The following is a 16,019-nucleotide window of genomic DNA, read 5'->3' as shown; positions in this document are numbered from 1 at the left end:
GTCATGGATGTGCAGCTGACAAACCTGCAGCAACTGTGTGATGCTATTATGATAATATGAACCAAAATCTCTGAGGAATGTTTCCAACGCCTTGTTGAAAGTATGACACGAAGCATTATGGCAGTTCTTAAGGCAAAAGGGGGTCCAACCTTTTACTAGCAAGGTGTACCTAATAAAGTGGCCAGTGAGTGTATAGAGGTGGCATCTATCATCACAGGTTGATGTAATGTTCACACTGAAGTTCAGAAAACTTTCCTGCTCACAGCAGCAGGTGGCAGCAGCATACTGTCTGTACAATTTTAAGTAGGCTTTATAAAGTGATGCAATCCTAAAATGTAAATTTTAAAGAAAGGAGCTGTCAAGGGAAAATGTGAGTAATTAAGATTTGCTGACACAGACACCGAAAATTTATTATTAAAAGCTATTTTAGCTAAAACAATTCTGCAATTCCTTTTAAAAATTATATTACTTATTACTAAAGATCATAAGAAAATGGAACTATAGCCCATGTAATCATTGCTGGAAAAAGCTAATATTAACTGTAATGATTGCCTGGGGTTGTGCTTGGATGGGTTTACATTACAATCTTTGTGAGGACCAGTTGTGGTCTTCATACTGAGAACATTTCTGAAACCAGAGGACTGTCTGAGGGTGAGACTGGCATTAGTTTTTGCAGTTAAGAACTGAGTTGTGAGGAATGCATTCTGTCACTGAGGGACTACACAAGTGACAGACGCATGTGCAAGACAGACAGACAGACAGACAGACAGACAGACAGAGACACAGAGAGAGCGCGGAGGAAGTTTGAGTCAGTTTTCAGAGAGTGCAGACAGAGAAGATGATGCGGCGGACGGCGTTTCTTTCCCATCAGCTCCACTGCTGCCATCGTCGTTATCCAACAATCCATCCAATACCAGCTGAGGAATAATGTCCGCCAACAGCACCGCGGAGTCCTACACCTGCGTGCGCTTCTACGTCTCCACCGTGTCCTTCTCGGTGCTGCTCTTCTTCAACCTCATCATCAACTGGACCATCGTGCGCGAGGAACGGCTCCGCAGTCATGCCCGCTTCGTGCTCGTGTTCCACCTGCTCGTGTCCGCCCTGGTCCACCTGGGCACGAGCAGCGTCTTCTACTACCAGATCCACCTGAAGGCGAGACCGGGCCGCTCGGCGTGCCTGGCCATGATCACCGTCCTCATCAGCAGCGCCTCCAACATCCTCCTGACGCTCACGGCGATGGCTTTGGACCGTTACTGCGCCGTGTGTCACCCGATGCGCTACACCTCCGCCTGCACCGCCCGGCGCTGGCCCTGGCTGCTGGGAGCGCTAACCTGGCTGCTGGCTTTGGCGATCCCCCTCAGTCTGCTCCTTCAGCCGGACTCCCAGACCAGCAGGGACGCCTACCACGGGGAATGCGGGCCGGAGCAGCTGAGGACAGGCGAGCTGCAGAAGGTGCTGTTCATCGGTTTGTGCACGCTGATCATCCTGTACAGCTACGTGAGGATCCTGGTGGAGAGCCGCCGGTTAGGGGTTCTCAACCGGCGCAACAAGGCGGGATGTAAGACGATCGCCCTGCACGGCTCGCAGCTGGCCGTGTACATCCTCCCCAACTTTGTGAGCTTCGTGCTGTCCATTCTCAACAAACGGAGGCTCATCGAGAGGGACACCAAAGAGCTGTCGGCCGTGGTCATCTTTGCTTTCTTCAGCCTGGCGCAGTGCGTTGCGCCGGTTGTTTACGGTTTGCGTAAAGAGGAACTTTTGGAGCAGCTGAGTCACAGGTTCCCCTGCTGTTCCCGATACATGAAGGCTGTCCTCGGGTGGACCGTGCGAGCCAGCTGGCCTCAAACGCACCACAGAGCAAGGTGATCCATCTGTTTAACAGGCATGCGCTCATGTCCCCAGATGTTTAGACGGTTTATAGTCAATGAGACAGAATCTAGACCATTAATTCTGCAGTCACCTTTAATAATCTACCAGGAAAAAAAAAACAATGTGCCACCTATAACTGTAAATATAATAACCTTTAATTAATGGGTTTTGCAGATATTTATGAAGTGATAGAGAGTAACAGCAGTGGAGAGTCACTAGACAAGTTTTTAATTAAGTACTTTGAGTATTTCCACTTTCTGATACTTTATACTTTTACTCTCTTACAGTTCAGAGGCAAATATTTTATTTTATTCATTTACTTATTTTTACCTCCACCACATTTAACTGACTGACTTCAGATACTTTGCACATTTTGTTTGACACTAGAAATTTGAACCAACTAATAAATTATGATGTAATATTGAACATTAAGATAATACTTCATGAAGTTGTTTCTAACATTTAAGTGATAAACACATCAGTAATTACAGTCCAATAATGTACATTATTCTGAAATATACCTATTCTCCTAATCAATATGTTTACTTATGGTACTTTAAGTGTATTTTGATGGTAATAATTTTGTTCTTTGAAATAAATGCAGGACTTTTACTTGTAACACAGTAGTACTTTCACTTTGATATGAGATCTGAGTACTTAGTCGACTGCTATTGATTGCAGCTCAGAGGTTAAAATAAAGATAATTTCAGAAAAATAAATAAATAAATCAGTGTCCTGTTGGTATAAGATAAATGCCAGCCAGAGACTTTCCACAACAAGCTGTTAATCAAACCTTTTGTTTCAACCTATTCATTCTTCAGCAAGAGTTACTAAAACAAAGACAGTCACAGTAACCCAAAGTAAAGTACAAGATATGAATGTGCAAACTTTCCCCATGTCTTTATGTGAGTACTGATATTTGCATCTAGTGGAAAATTATTCAGATTTCCACATCTGAAAAGAACACTGTCACATGAAGTCACATGAAATGCCGTCTGAATATAGTGTCAAAAATAGTTCACATGGCAACCAACTCTTCCAAAACCTCCATTTAACACGTTTTTTTTCTTCTCACAAATCAGTGGATTAGTAAATAATGGCAGGAGTGAGACAGCAGGACCATCCACTGTTACTCAGTTGTATAAAACATCCATGTCTCCCTACAGACATTACTGTAATTATTAGTACATTTTAGTGTACAGTGGAGGTAAAACAGCACAAAATAAGAGAGTAAAATGTAGTTGGTGAGTAACACCAAGATAAGGATTTACAGTAATGTGCGAAACTAGTTGATTTGCCTGAAGTTCAGTGACTAATACCACTATACTATGACTAAATGTGTAACAAAATTGCACATGTTTGTAGGCTGATTTCACAATTATACCACATGTACACTCCCTGTCAAAAGTGTTGGGTCACGCAGGCAATTTCATGTTTTCCATGAAAACTCACACTTTTATTCATATGCTAACATAATTGCACAAGGGTTTCCTAATCATCAATTAGCCTTTCAACCCCATTAGCTAACACAATGTAGCATTAGAACACAGAGTGATGGTCGCTGGAAATGTTCCTCTGTACCTCTATGGAGATATTCCATTAAAAATCAGCTGTTTCCAGCTAGAACAGTCATTTACGACATTAACAATGTCTAGACCAGGGTTGTCAAAATCATTTTAGTTCTGCAGCCATATTCAGCCCAATGTGGTCTCAAGTGGACCAGAGCAGGAAAATCATAGCATAATAGAGAAACAAAATGACAAAAAAATGAGACAAACGACATGAAATGTAACAAAAAAGTGAAACAAATGGACAAAAAAGACAAAAAAATCACACAAATCACACAAACGAGACAAAAATGACAAAAAAGAAACAAAATGACAAAAACATGAGACAACTAAAAAAGGACAAAAAACAAGAGAAAATATTACAAAAATAAGGCACAAAACGACAAAATCGAGAAATAAAATGACCAAAAATCAGACAAATGACACAAAACAAAACAAAACAGAGGCAAAAAAATTGCATCAAAAACTTACAAAGCGACAAAAAAGTAAACAAAAATAAGACAAAAAAATTACACTGACACAAATGAGACAAATGACAAAACGACAAAAACAACACACAAAACGACAAAAAACCAACAAAAAACGCAAGCGAGACAAAAAGGAAACACAAAACGACAAAAAAGAGAAACAAAACGACAAAAACATGAGACAGACGATAAAAGTCAGACTTAAAAAAAAGAATGAAAACAAGACAAAATATGACAAAAATGAGTCAAAAAAGAACAATGAGCAATCTAGTATTGTACTTTATGATCAAGACAACTTGTCATGGTCTAGAAATTATTTTAAATTTATAGCTTTACTAATTTACAATCTGCAGTTAATGTGTTCTCTGGAATTTTTACACTTTACAAAGTCGTCTTGCGGGCCAGATTTGACCCTCTGGCGGGCTGCTTTTGGCCCACGGGCCGCATGTTTGACACCCCTGGTCTAGACTGTATTTCTGATAAGTTTAATATTATCTTCATTGAAAAAAACTGCTTTTCTGTCAAAAATAAGGACAAGTGACCTCAAATTTTTGAACGGTAGTGTAAGTATAAATACTTTCTTAAGTATTTTGGAAACTTGAGCTGCCACAACACCACAAAAGTAGCAAATGAGCTCATTATGTCTCCTGTTTCCTCTTCAGGGAGCGAACACTGACAAGTCAAACCATCATCTCCCTAGAAGTCCCACCAGTCACAGAGGAGGAGAGGGAAACCACGCCAGTGCCAGTCAGGAGTTCCTCACATGACCTGAATGCATCTCACAGCAATACAGACGATGCCTGATGGGAAAAAGTAGGTTGATGTCAGGATCTTAACTGTAATAGGACCACACGGATATGTGGCTGGTGTTCTCGAACCCGAAAGGAACTAAAGGAACCACCTTTAAGTTCATAACACCAGCCAGAGAGGAGTTATCCTGACATGAGAACGTTTATTCCAGGAGGTACAGCAGCATGGGGCCTCGGTATATTTTTATTTTGGTCTATTTTTGACTGTTGGTCTGGTGAGGACACGTGCTGACTAACAGTGGAACTTGCTCACTGACCAGAGGGAACAGTTCTCTTGATGTAGATTTCCTGGCTGGTCCAGGGAGTTAAGTGTTCAGGTCACAACTCTGCCTCTCTGACCTCGAAGCTGAAAACAGTTCTCCACCATTTGAGCTTATTACGACATGGATGGACGATGCACTCCTATAACATATCACGTGGTGAATCTTATTCTTAATAACATGGTGGATTTTAAAATGTGAATTTGTCTTGAGAGGGGAGGTCATGTGAAGGCATTTAACGGTCTATTTTACATTATGAGTAAATATTTGCTGTGTCATGATCAGATACATATCAGGAGATAAATACAGGCAGAGCGCAAAGGATTCATACAAGTGATACAAAGGGCAGCTTTTGTGGCATCAAGACCATTTTCGACCAAAAAAATGCAACAAAAAAAGGGTAGAATTTACACAATATTAAGTTAACCTACTAACATGCTGTCTCACATTTTAACTTGTAAGCAATTAACAAAGCATGTAACACCAAAATGTCTGCCAACTTTTCAAAACCCTTCAGAAAAAGACAGGGGACACATTTCACAAGCTAGCATCACTAACCTTATTAGCTGTGTGCTGAAGATGTATGACTCCGTACTGAACTTGTGATTTCTTGTCTGTGACCCCACTCATGATCTGCCTATTATTTCCAACACAATCCACACTTGGTTGTTTCATGGTGTTCATTCTGTTGCAGAGGTACAACGTATGGGGCAACTAGAACTTATTATGATGAAAGAATGGATAGAATTGAATAAAGTATTGCAATCTGCAGTTATATTTTGTTCAGTGTAGTTTGTTTATGGTTAAATATATTCAGAAGTAGCCTATAAAAAGATGTATAGGCCTCAGTTTGTTTCTACATTACATTAACATTGTATATTAATGACAAAATAATTTGGCTAATGATGGTGAGAGGGTTCATTTTGGTTAAATAAGTAGGGAACAGTTATGTCCAAACATCAAACATGTTTAAAAGTGTTGCATCAAATCACCACGAGCACTGTTACAATTTTGTGCAGAGTACTCAAACAAGATGGGACATGGTAACTGGTGAATTAAATGTCTTATATTTGGCAAACTAAGCTGGAAAGGAATTGTGAAGTTAAGTATGAAGCTGCAGTAGTGAAGAGAGGGTTAGCTTAAAGAGGAGCAGGTGCAACAGCTAGTTTGCTCCTCTGAAGATCACTAATTCAACGAGCTATAGCTTACAAATCTTATAAATTGACATCTTTACATTACATTTTCTGTAAATATAAGAGAATTGTTTTAATTAGTGAGCTTTGGAGGTGCTGGTAGTGTTTTTTGACCCCATGAGATTAACTGTTCCCAGTTTTATGCTAAGCTAACAACATCCCGGCTTTAGCTTCACAGTTAACCATAACAGTATAACAAAGCTGACTATATTCCTATCTGGTCAGCTCTTCGCAATGTAGTGAATAAATCTTTATTTCCCCAAACTGTTTCTTTTAAAATTTGTGTAATCTCCAGATGCCTGGTTCTTTCTTGAGAACTCTCTTATCAAAGCCGACCTCTTCTTCCATCTCCATTGAATGCTTCCTCTTAGTGTTCACCACTGCTAAAAATAAGGGAAAAAAATCTAGTCATTGTGGGGGCATTAGGCAAGCAAAGCCGTTTAGCTCGACCTATTGCATGGCTGCTATTGAGCTTGTCTGTTGGTTTTAGTCAGACGGAGAGACACATGCAGGGGAATTCTCAGTGTTTAAACCACAGGTCTTATTAGGCGTCGGTGCAGCCGCATTATGTCTCACGCACAGAAGTAACACTTGTCAAGTCAGTGAGTATATAGGTGCAGCGAGGGGTTCTTATTTGTATTTCACAGAGGAACCCGTATGCAACAACAGCAAAGCACTTACTGGCAAGCCTGTATTTCCCTGGAACAGCTCGGCTGCGGAAGTGAAACCAAAGCGGCAGGTTGTTATCAACGTGACAGAATAGGAAGTGAGTTTGGCGGGAAGATGGTAAAAATATTTGATGAGACGATTTCTTTTCAGAGTTTCAGTAGTTTTAGCTACAAAAGCTCCTACAAAAACACAAACCAGCAACAAAACATTTCAAAAACTTTGCAGAGACAGTACTTTTTCAGGCAAATGCCTAACAAAGCTGTTTAATAACAGAAGAACTGCAGTACAAATAACCTACACTTATATGGACATCCACTGCACTTACACATGCTTACTAAGGCAGATAAATTGATTATTGATTAATCCAAATTGTATGTTTAAAGTGGATCTGCTCAATCACTGAGACGCCACTAAATCGATACAATAAGTCATGTGTTGTCTCTATCAGATTCCCTTTTAGATAATATTTGATCTCTATGAAGCAGTATGATCGCATTTAACAGCAGTTTTGATTCAGAATATTCACCTGTAGATTGTGTCACTCCATTATATGTACATAGACAGTCATAAGCCTAAAGTCTGAGCAGTAAGAAATAAGCATTTCTTAGAATTATATTACAACTAGGTAAGCACACTGTTATATTCTCTACAGTTAACAATGCTTGCTACCATGAACTAAGGAAATGAGCACTTATGAAGTTAATGTGAGAGCCGTAAGTAAAGAGTACAGCTGAAGAGAAAGTTTTCTGTGTTGGACTCACTTCAAACAGCACCTGTGAACCAGTTTCTAAGGCAAAGGTTTTGTTTCCGACGTTTATGTATCTGTGAGCACCGGGTGAGCTCAAGAGGCAGAAAGGCATGGCAATACAGAAACACCACCCTGTCTCTTACATTCAAACATAATGCAGATAAACAACAAAAGCTAAAATCTGTCTTGTATTATAATTTTGCCCATACATTTACTTGCTTACAACACATAAACTTCCCGTTAACTGGCCTCCTGTCTCACAGCTGCATTGATGTTGCCGTGTGTTCGTGTTAAATGAACAAAAATGACATCATAGCTTAATGTTACAACAGATTAAATAATTAGCAACACTCGTAAAGGTCGATATACAAAGCAAATGGCGTCTCAGATGCACACACTGGGGGTGTCAGTCATTGGCTATTTTAGATGCAGGTAGGAGGACTGAATGCTTGTTGTGATATTTTTGAGCAATTTAAATATTTTTTAGAACTCCAGCTCAAGTGTTAGAGGCTTTGAGTCAGAGTTCAATAAATAAATTACAAAAAAATGCAAACAACTGATATAAAGATGAAACAATGACTTATGATATCTGTACAATTAAGAATCTTTCCTTGTGCAAACTGAACTCCTACATGAAAGTCTAATTGTACAAAGCAGGTATAAGGGCACTGGTGTGTGACGGAGCAATGATGGCAATAATGAAGTTGATGAAGTTTGGGAGCAAGACCCAGACTGTGGTTAGAGGAAGTGTGATAAAAATAAGAACCAAAAACAGATGTCGAGAGAGTGTGTGTGTGTGTGTGTGTGTGTGTGTGTGTGTGTGTGTGTGTGTGTGTGTGTGTGTGTGTGTGTGTGTGTGTGCGTTTGTATTTATATCTCGATGGGGTCCACAACCTGACAAATCACTCACGCCGTGGGGTCCAATTTTTCCCGTGGGGCCCAAAACCGGGGCCCCACAGGCACAAGCATTGCAATCAATAGAAAATGGCCTCCTGACATGCCTGGTGCGATTTTCTTGAAAAAAAAAAATGGACCCCATGGAGTCTGACTTCACACAAAGTGTGTGTCGGACAGCGTCCCCAGTGGTCATTGGTGGGTACTGCAGTGTGTAAATTTGCATCCGTGGGGTCCATTAACGGAGAGTGTGTGTAAGTGTGTGTGACAAAAAAATTCATATTTCATACAGATTTATGCATTTTCAAGTGATTAAACTCGAATGTTATTGAATTACTTTGCCTAAAATCAATTCAGGAATCAATTTAATCACTATAGCATCCTGTCAAAGCAGTCAATTCGTTTTATTTGCAGTATGTATATGTAAATATAAATACATATTTTCATATAAATATTGTCATAGTGATTTTAGGATCTTCTCACTATCCAATGTTAGGATGGTTGTTGTGCTGTTCCACTGCAATGTGTTCGGTCAGAAACACGAGGAGATGCCACTGTAGTTTGACGTCTTTATTGAGCACTGCCTCACATATAACACATTCCATGCATATTCTGTGCAGCTCTGTATCTCCCACAGCTTCAGTCTCCTCTCCACTACAGTCAGATACACTACCAATAGCCGTAACATCCTATTGGCTGTTGGCTGAGGTGACATGAGGGGTGAGCATGTCACTCACATGGGAGAGAGGATGCAACCTGGCTCACAAGAACTGCAATGAATCCTTTTTACAAATATAATGAATGTACTAGTTAAAGGCAAACTGTGAATGTCATACCTCAAGAAAGTCCTGAGGGAATTTCTTCACATTTATGCCACACCTCAAGAATTTAAACATCCACTTAGACTTGGACATTAACTGATTCGATTTTGAAGGTCAAAGGTCAAATGATGTCAAAACATGTTTTTGTCTATGACTCAAGAATTCACATTAATTATGACAAAGCGTCAAACAAAACCAACTGAGATAAAATTATTAAGTGATGACATGTATCCAAGGTATAACACTGAAGGTCAAAGGTCAGGCTCATTCCTAATAGTCAGATATTTCAAGAAAGGCTTGAGAGAATTCTTTCAAATTTGGCATAAATGTTGACATAGACTCAAGGATGAACTGAGTAGATTTTGATGGTCAAAGGTCAAGGTCACTGTGACCTAACAAAACATGTTTTTGGCTTTGTTTTATGAGATCACGTCAAATTAATTTGTTAATGATGACAAAACACACAAATGTCTGAAAGATTAAAGGTCAACAACAGAACACTGTCTCACAAAAATGCTATTTATGTCAGTTTATGGCCAACATCTCTCATGTTCCTATATCAGTTGACATGAGTGATGTCTATTTCTAAGCCTGTTCTCCTGTCTAATGCCTGATCTTCAGCTGACAGTGCCTGCTAACATGCTCCTGACACACCTGCAGCTCATCCTCACTAACTGCCACTCCCAACACCTGCAGTTTAAAGACCAATCTCTCCCTCCGCTCTCCACCAGTTTATTGTAAATCCACTCATGCTATCTGTTCAGTTTCTTTTCCTCGTGTGTTTCTTTCTGCTTGTAGCCCTGCTATTACCTCCAGTTCTGTAAATCCTCACTCAGACTGCTTCCCCATCACACCCCAGTGTTAGGATGACTGTTTTACAGTTGGATAAAACAGGAGGCTTGAGGCGAGATAAGATGCAGGTCAACCTGGCATTTGTTCACCAACATTCACATTAAAAGAACACAAATAGCAAAGGTGGTTAACTGGTGTGTTGTGTCGCTCCTTTCCTCTCTCCTCGCTCTCACTCAACTGCCAGTCTTTTATAGGCATCCCCCTAATCAGCCCCTCAGGCCTACCAACATAAGGGTTAACCAAAATAATCAAACACAAGAATTTCCCAAAAACGCAATGTCTTTAATTTTAACTATAATAACAAACATTAAAACTGGATATCCATTTCCGAAAAACGACTACCAACATCCTCATCAAGCAATACATTTATTTTATCACCTGAAGAGATTTCTTCTCACCCTCTCCTCACCTACACTTGGTTCCTCCCGGAACCTTTAAAAAGATGTTCCAGCCCATGGGGACTCTTTGGCTGGAACACCTGCAGTGACAAAAGACAGGTGAGTCATGTCACACTTTTCAATTTATGCATTATCAAAACAATGCCCCACACCCACTTCTACAGGCATTCAGTTATAAATGAAGTCCAATCAATTAATCCTTGTACTCAAACTGTTGCTTTCTGCCTTGTAGGCCTCAGCAGGGTTTTCACCCAATGTTGCAAGGAGAAGCCACCAAACAGCACATGGCTGCACATGGCAGCACATGCCAGCCTCAAACCCACACTCATTAAATCCATAAGACACAGTCATTGTTTTGTGTCTTATTGTATCTTGAATGTGAATTCCATATAGGTAATGAAGCTACCTTCATTAGACCCAGTTTTCCTCCCTGGATTTTGCCCACTGCCCCATCTCCTACTAAGCTCTGCTTTCCCTCAGTTATAGTTTTTGGTTTTTGTAATTAACTCTAAACCTGCATCCGTCTCTGTGTCTCCTTTGGGAATACATAATATCAATATCTACAAACTGAATTCGCAGTAAACAGAAAATCTGCCCTCTGTGCCCTTCTCCTCCCTGACTGAGTATTCAGTATTTGTACAATGTCACTGCTTGTCTGTCAACAATAGTCACCTACAGTGTATATCAAAGTACGTCAAAGGAAAAGGTGAATCACTCAAAAAACTAAGCTGGGAGATTTAAAAAAGCAATTGGATATATCCTGGCCTTTTCCTTTACTTATTTTTAAACTTTTACACTGATTCATTAACTGTACCACTTTAACAGGGCTCTGCTTGAGTCACACTTGTAACTGTCTGAACAACAGCAATGATTCTGTTGCCTTTTGACCAATTTCTTAGTCTGATGTGATGTTGGAGGCCATAGTTATGCCCTGTTTCCCACATATTTCCTATATGTTTGCAGACTGACTCAGACTCAGTCCCATCCTTCATTTCTATCACAGCTGATCATCATCTGATTAACCATGCCAGGATATCAGTAACTAACAGTGTTTCAGTGTGCTGTTTCAGCAGTGGAGGGACTTGAGGGCATCACATTTCTAACCATTAGCATGAGGGTCTTCTGGCTCACTTCAAGTCAGCTACCAACCTCAATTGCATGTAGCATTTACCTGTCCTTTCCTGTGCAGTAAGCGTTATGCAAGGAACCCTGAAGCATGAACATTTTTTGAGTTGTTTCTGAATTTTGCTACCAACCTAGCATAGCCTTCATCTGCCAGCTGTGGTTGCAATGGTAACTTTGCTAATGTTTACCGAAATCTGGTGTGAAGTCTTTGGTTCCTATAAAATATTGTCTAATTATGGAACATAGTGGTGGGACCTCTGCATCTTACTCACTCCATTAGATTGGGATGCTGAGCCAAACTGAAGAAATCTATTTGAAATGGCAAGATGTGCTACTTTAGCTTGAGCAGAAGCAAACTCCACAAGGACAGGGCCTAGCTGTTCAAACAGGAGTGTGGGTCATAATGTTATGGGTATGAGCATGTCAGACAATTAGGACAACCAGGAAGAAGAGCATTTCAGATTTTGAATACAATGCTCTGGTAAAAATTAACCTTGATTACAGCTAGAGTACATGACCAACTACAGACCTCTCAAAAAGGCTCCTTAAACACAAATGTGGGTTTGTTATGGAAGTTGAAATTATATGCTCACACACATATGCACTGCTTGAATTTTATTTACCAGCTATATACGTTGTATATTTAATGCCAAAGTCATACATCATAACAGTAAACTATGAATCAATTTCAATGCTAGCTTGTACCTTGTATGTATCATCTAGCTATTCATACATGTATCCAACTGTATGTTATATGTTCCTTGTTCCCCTCCCCCCCTTCTCCCCTTTCCTCTCCCTCTCTGCCTCTCTTCCTCTACCTCTACCTCTCCACCTCTACCTCTCTCTCTCTACCTCTACCTCTCCCTCTCTACCTCTACCCCTCTACCTCTCTACCTCTCTACATCTACCTCTCTACATCTACCTCTCCCTCTCTCCCTCTACCCCTCTACCTCGCTTCCTCTACCTCTTCTGTCCCCCTCAACCCGTCCGGCCAGCAACAGATGGGTCCCCCCACATAAAGAGCCGGGTTCTGCTCAAGGTTTTTTTCCCTGTTAAAAGGGAGTTTTTTCTTGCCACTGCCCCATTAGGACTGCTCTGGGGGTTCAGGCATATGGTTTCTGTAAAGCGTCTTGATACAGTTTGACCTGTAATTTGCGCTATATGAATAAAACTGAATTGAAGTGAATTGAAATGGTTACGCTAATGGAGAATGACACTTTCATATCAAACACTTACTAAAAACAAGTACGCAGTCAACTAGTCTATTAAAAATACAAATGGACACACAAGCTGGGCATATTGATGAAGGTTATAGAAGTAAGAAATCTTTTCTCCAACCACAAATATGAAAATGGCAAATAGCAGAACATGTCCTTTACCAAAGAGACAATAAGCAGTGTACTGGTGTACTCCATTTGATTGCGAGATTTAAATGAAGCAACCAGAAAATTAGTTTGCACAATAGTTAGCAGGTCTTCAATCAAAAGACAAACAGAACAATCATTCTGGGAATGGCAGTGTATTGTTGTTAATTTGGGGGATTATGAACAAAGTGATGGTGTGGTGAAGAAGAACCACAAGAGGTTTATATTTTCAATAGGCCAGCTTTAACAGTTTACACTGTAAGTCAAGATGAATATCATGTAAACAAGGAGAGTCCTGACATGCCACTGGCAGAAGGGCATTCAGACATGGTAAAAAGATTGACTGGTTAATAAATTTCATCCACACCAAGTCATACATCATGCATTTACTGACATGAAAAGCCACATTAACTTTGAAGTTATGGCTATGGTTTTTACCTTTGACTGTCTTGCACAACTGGAGAAGTATAGCTTCTGTGCTGAAGTATATCTCCACTCATATTTTCAGAAAATGTTTGCATTAATCCTTCCTCTTGCAATGTTTTAAACAATGAGGTGCTTTGTGTACTGCCTTTTTGGCCAGTTGTTCGTTTTTCCACTCCATGTATGGCCATTTAATAAGTCCTGTTTGACGCGTTGAAAATACTGGTCACGTTCTGTGTGAATCTGCTTAATGCATCTCTTCATCTAACAGCTCATCCCCACTGCACTATGATCTCCTGCAATATTTAACTTGATCTGCAGATTAAACAACAGAAAATGGCCAAAAACTACATAACTAGACCCATTTTAACGTAAGTAAAGCACCAGTAATGAAGCTTTGCTAAGTTAGTGTCATAAACATCACATTTCCTGTTGCTTTCTTCATAACTGAAGTATCCCACTTGTTCCCTGATGGATCACTTTTATTGTGAAGGAATACCAACAGGAAATGTTAAGTTTTCCTTAACAGCAACTTAACACAGCTTTGCCATGTCATTACTGAGTGGAGGATGATATAGTCACCATGGGGACCACTAGACAGTAAAGGTGTGTACCAGCACCAAGTCAGAGGTAAGGGAGAAACACACACCTATAGCGGGCCCCACGCCGACCATGCCCATCCCCCATAGTCGGCATGGGGCCCGCTATAGGTGTGTGTTTCTCCCTTACCTCTGACTCGGTGCCGCAAAAGTCAGGAAGTGTGTACCAGCATCCACTCAGACATCAACTCCGCTCTGCTGTCTCTCCTCTCTGCTGTCTCTCCTCTCTGTCCTTTCCGCTGTCTCACCTCTCTGCTGTCTCTCCTCTCCGCTGTCCCTGTTGTCTCTTCTCTCTGCTGTCTCTCCTCTTCTCTGTCTCTCCTCTCATCTGTCTCTCTTCTCTGTCTCTCCTCTCTGCTGTCTCTCCTCTTCTCTGTCTCTCCTCTCCACTGTCCCTGTCGTCTCTCCTCTCTACTGTCTCGCCTCTCTGCGGTCTGTTCTCTCTGCTGTCTCTCCTCTGTCCTTTCCGCTGTCTCACCTCTCTGCTGTCTCTCCTTTTCTCTGTCTCTCCTCTCTGTTGTCTCTCCTCTCATCTGTCTCTCTTCTCTGTCTCTACTTTCTGCTGTCTCTCCTCTCTACTGTCTCTCCTCTCTGCTGTCTCTCCTCTCTACTCTCTGCTGTCTGTCCTCTCCACTGTCTCACCTCTCCACTGTCTGTCCTCTCTCCTCTCTGCTGTCTGTCCTCTCTCCTCTCTCCTGTCTCTCCTCTCTACTGTCTCTCCTCTCTGCTGTCTCTGCTGTCTCTCCTCTCTACTCTCTCTGCTGTCTGTCCTCTCTGCTGTCTGTCCTCTCCACTGTCTCACCTCTCCGCTGTCTGGCCTCTCTCCTCTCCACTGTCTGTCCTCTCTCCTCTCTGCTGTCTGTCCTCTCTCCTCTCTCCTGTCTCTCCTCTCTACTGTCTCTCCTTTTTTCTCCTGTCTCTCCCTCTCTCCTCTCTGCTGTCTCTCCTCTTCTCCTGTCTCTCCTCTCTGCTGTCTCTCCTCTAAACCTCTGTCTCTCCTCTCTGCTGTCTCTCCTCTCTGCTGTCTCTCCTCTTCTCCTCTGTCTCTCCTCTCTACGTCTCTCCTCTTCTCCTCTCTCTCCTCTTTCTCTCCTCCTCCTCTGTCTCTCCTCTCTGCTGTCTCCTCCTGTCTCTCCTCTCTGCTGTCTCTTCTCTGTCTTTACTCTCTGCTGTCTCTCCTCTCCGCTGTCCCTGTTGTCTCACCTCTCTGCTGTCTCTCCTCTTCTCTGTCTCTCCTCTCTGTTGTCTCTCCTCTCATCTGTCTCTTCTCTGTCTCTCCTTTCTGCTGTCTCTCCTCTCTACTGTCTCTCCTCTCTGCTGTCTCTCCTCTCTACTCTCTCTACTGTCTGTCCTCTCTGCTGTCTGTCCTCTCTGCTATCTGTCCTCTCCGCTGTCTGTCCTCTCTCCTCTCTGCTGTCTCTCCTCTCTGCTGTCTCTTCTGTCTGCTGTCTGTCCTCTCCGCTGTCTCTCCTCTTTGCTGTCTCTCCTCTTCTCCTCTGTCTCTCCTCTCTGCTGTCTCTCCTCTCTGCTGTCTCTCCTTTTCTCTGTCTCTCCTCTCTGTTGTCTCTCCTCTCATCTGTCTCTCTTCTTTGTCTCTACTTTCTGCTGTTTCTCCTCTCTACTGTCTCTCCTCTCTGCTGTCTCTGCTGTCTCTTCTATCTACTCTCTCTGCTGTCTGTCCTCTCTGCTGTCTGTCCTCTCCGCTGTCTCACCTCTCCGCTGTCTGTCCTCTCTCCTCTCTGTCCTCTCTGCTGTCTCTGCTGTCTCTCCTCTCTGCTGTCTCCCCTCTCTCTCTCTTCTGTCTCTCCTCTCCTCTGTTTCTCTTCTCTGTCTCTCCTCTCTCTCTTTTCTCTGTCTCTCTTCTCCTCTGTTTCTCTTCTCTGTCTCTCCTCTCCTGTCTCTCTTCTCTGTCTCTCCTCCCTGCTGTTTCTGCTGTCTGTCCTCTCCACTGTCTCACCTC

General features: G+C 41.8%; 2 protein-coding genes across 5 annotated transcripts in view; one reads left to right on the top strand and one right to left on the bottom strand.

Annotated features, from left to right (window-relative positions):
• The first annotated feature begins 775 nt into the window (after nucleotides 1-775).
• Nucleotides 776-5,748, top strand: zgc:194312 (uncharacterized protein LOC794943 homolog). The gene is made up of 2 exons (XM_023280809.3): nucleotides 776-1,862; nucleotides 4,567-5,748. The coding sequence occupies exons 1-2, from the start codon at nucleotides 928-930 to the stop codon at nucleotides 4,706-4,708; spliced, it is 1,077 nt and encodes a 358-aa protein (XP_023136577.2). The 5' UTR covers nucleotides 776-927; the 3' UTR covers nucleotides 4,709-5,748.
• Nucleotides 5,749-7,069: 1,321 nt separating this feature from the next.
• The window catches only part of acadvl (acyl-CoA dehydrogenase very long chain), a 36,909-nt gene continuing 27,959 nt past the window's right edge, over nucleotides 7,070-16,019 (bottom strand). Inside the window, exon 22 of one of the 4 annotated variants that reach the window (XM_055007490.1) lies at nucleotides 7,070-8,426. The gene's annotated coding sequence lies outside the window, so the exon portion shown is untranslated. The remainder of the gene's footprint in view (nucleotides 8,427-16,019) is intronic. The other 3 variants (XM_055007487.1, XM_055007486.1, XM_055007488.1) reach the window with 3 other exon arrangements.

This window comes from Amphiprion ocellaris, chromosome 23 (genome assembly GCF_022539595.1).
Source record: "Amphiprion ocellaris isolate individual 3 ecotype Okinawa chromosome 23, ASM2253959v1, whole genome shotgun sequence".
Taxonomy (NCBI): Eukaryota; Metazoa; Chordata; class Actinopteri; family Pomacentridae; genus Amphiprion; species Amphiprion ocellaris.
The sequence above is the reverse complement of the archived record's forward strand: the minus strand, read 5'-3'. Positions and strand labels throughout refer to the sequence as shown.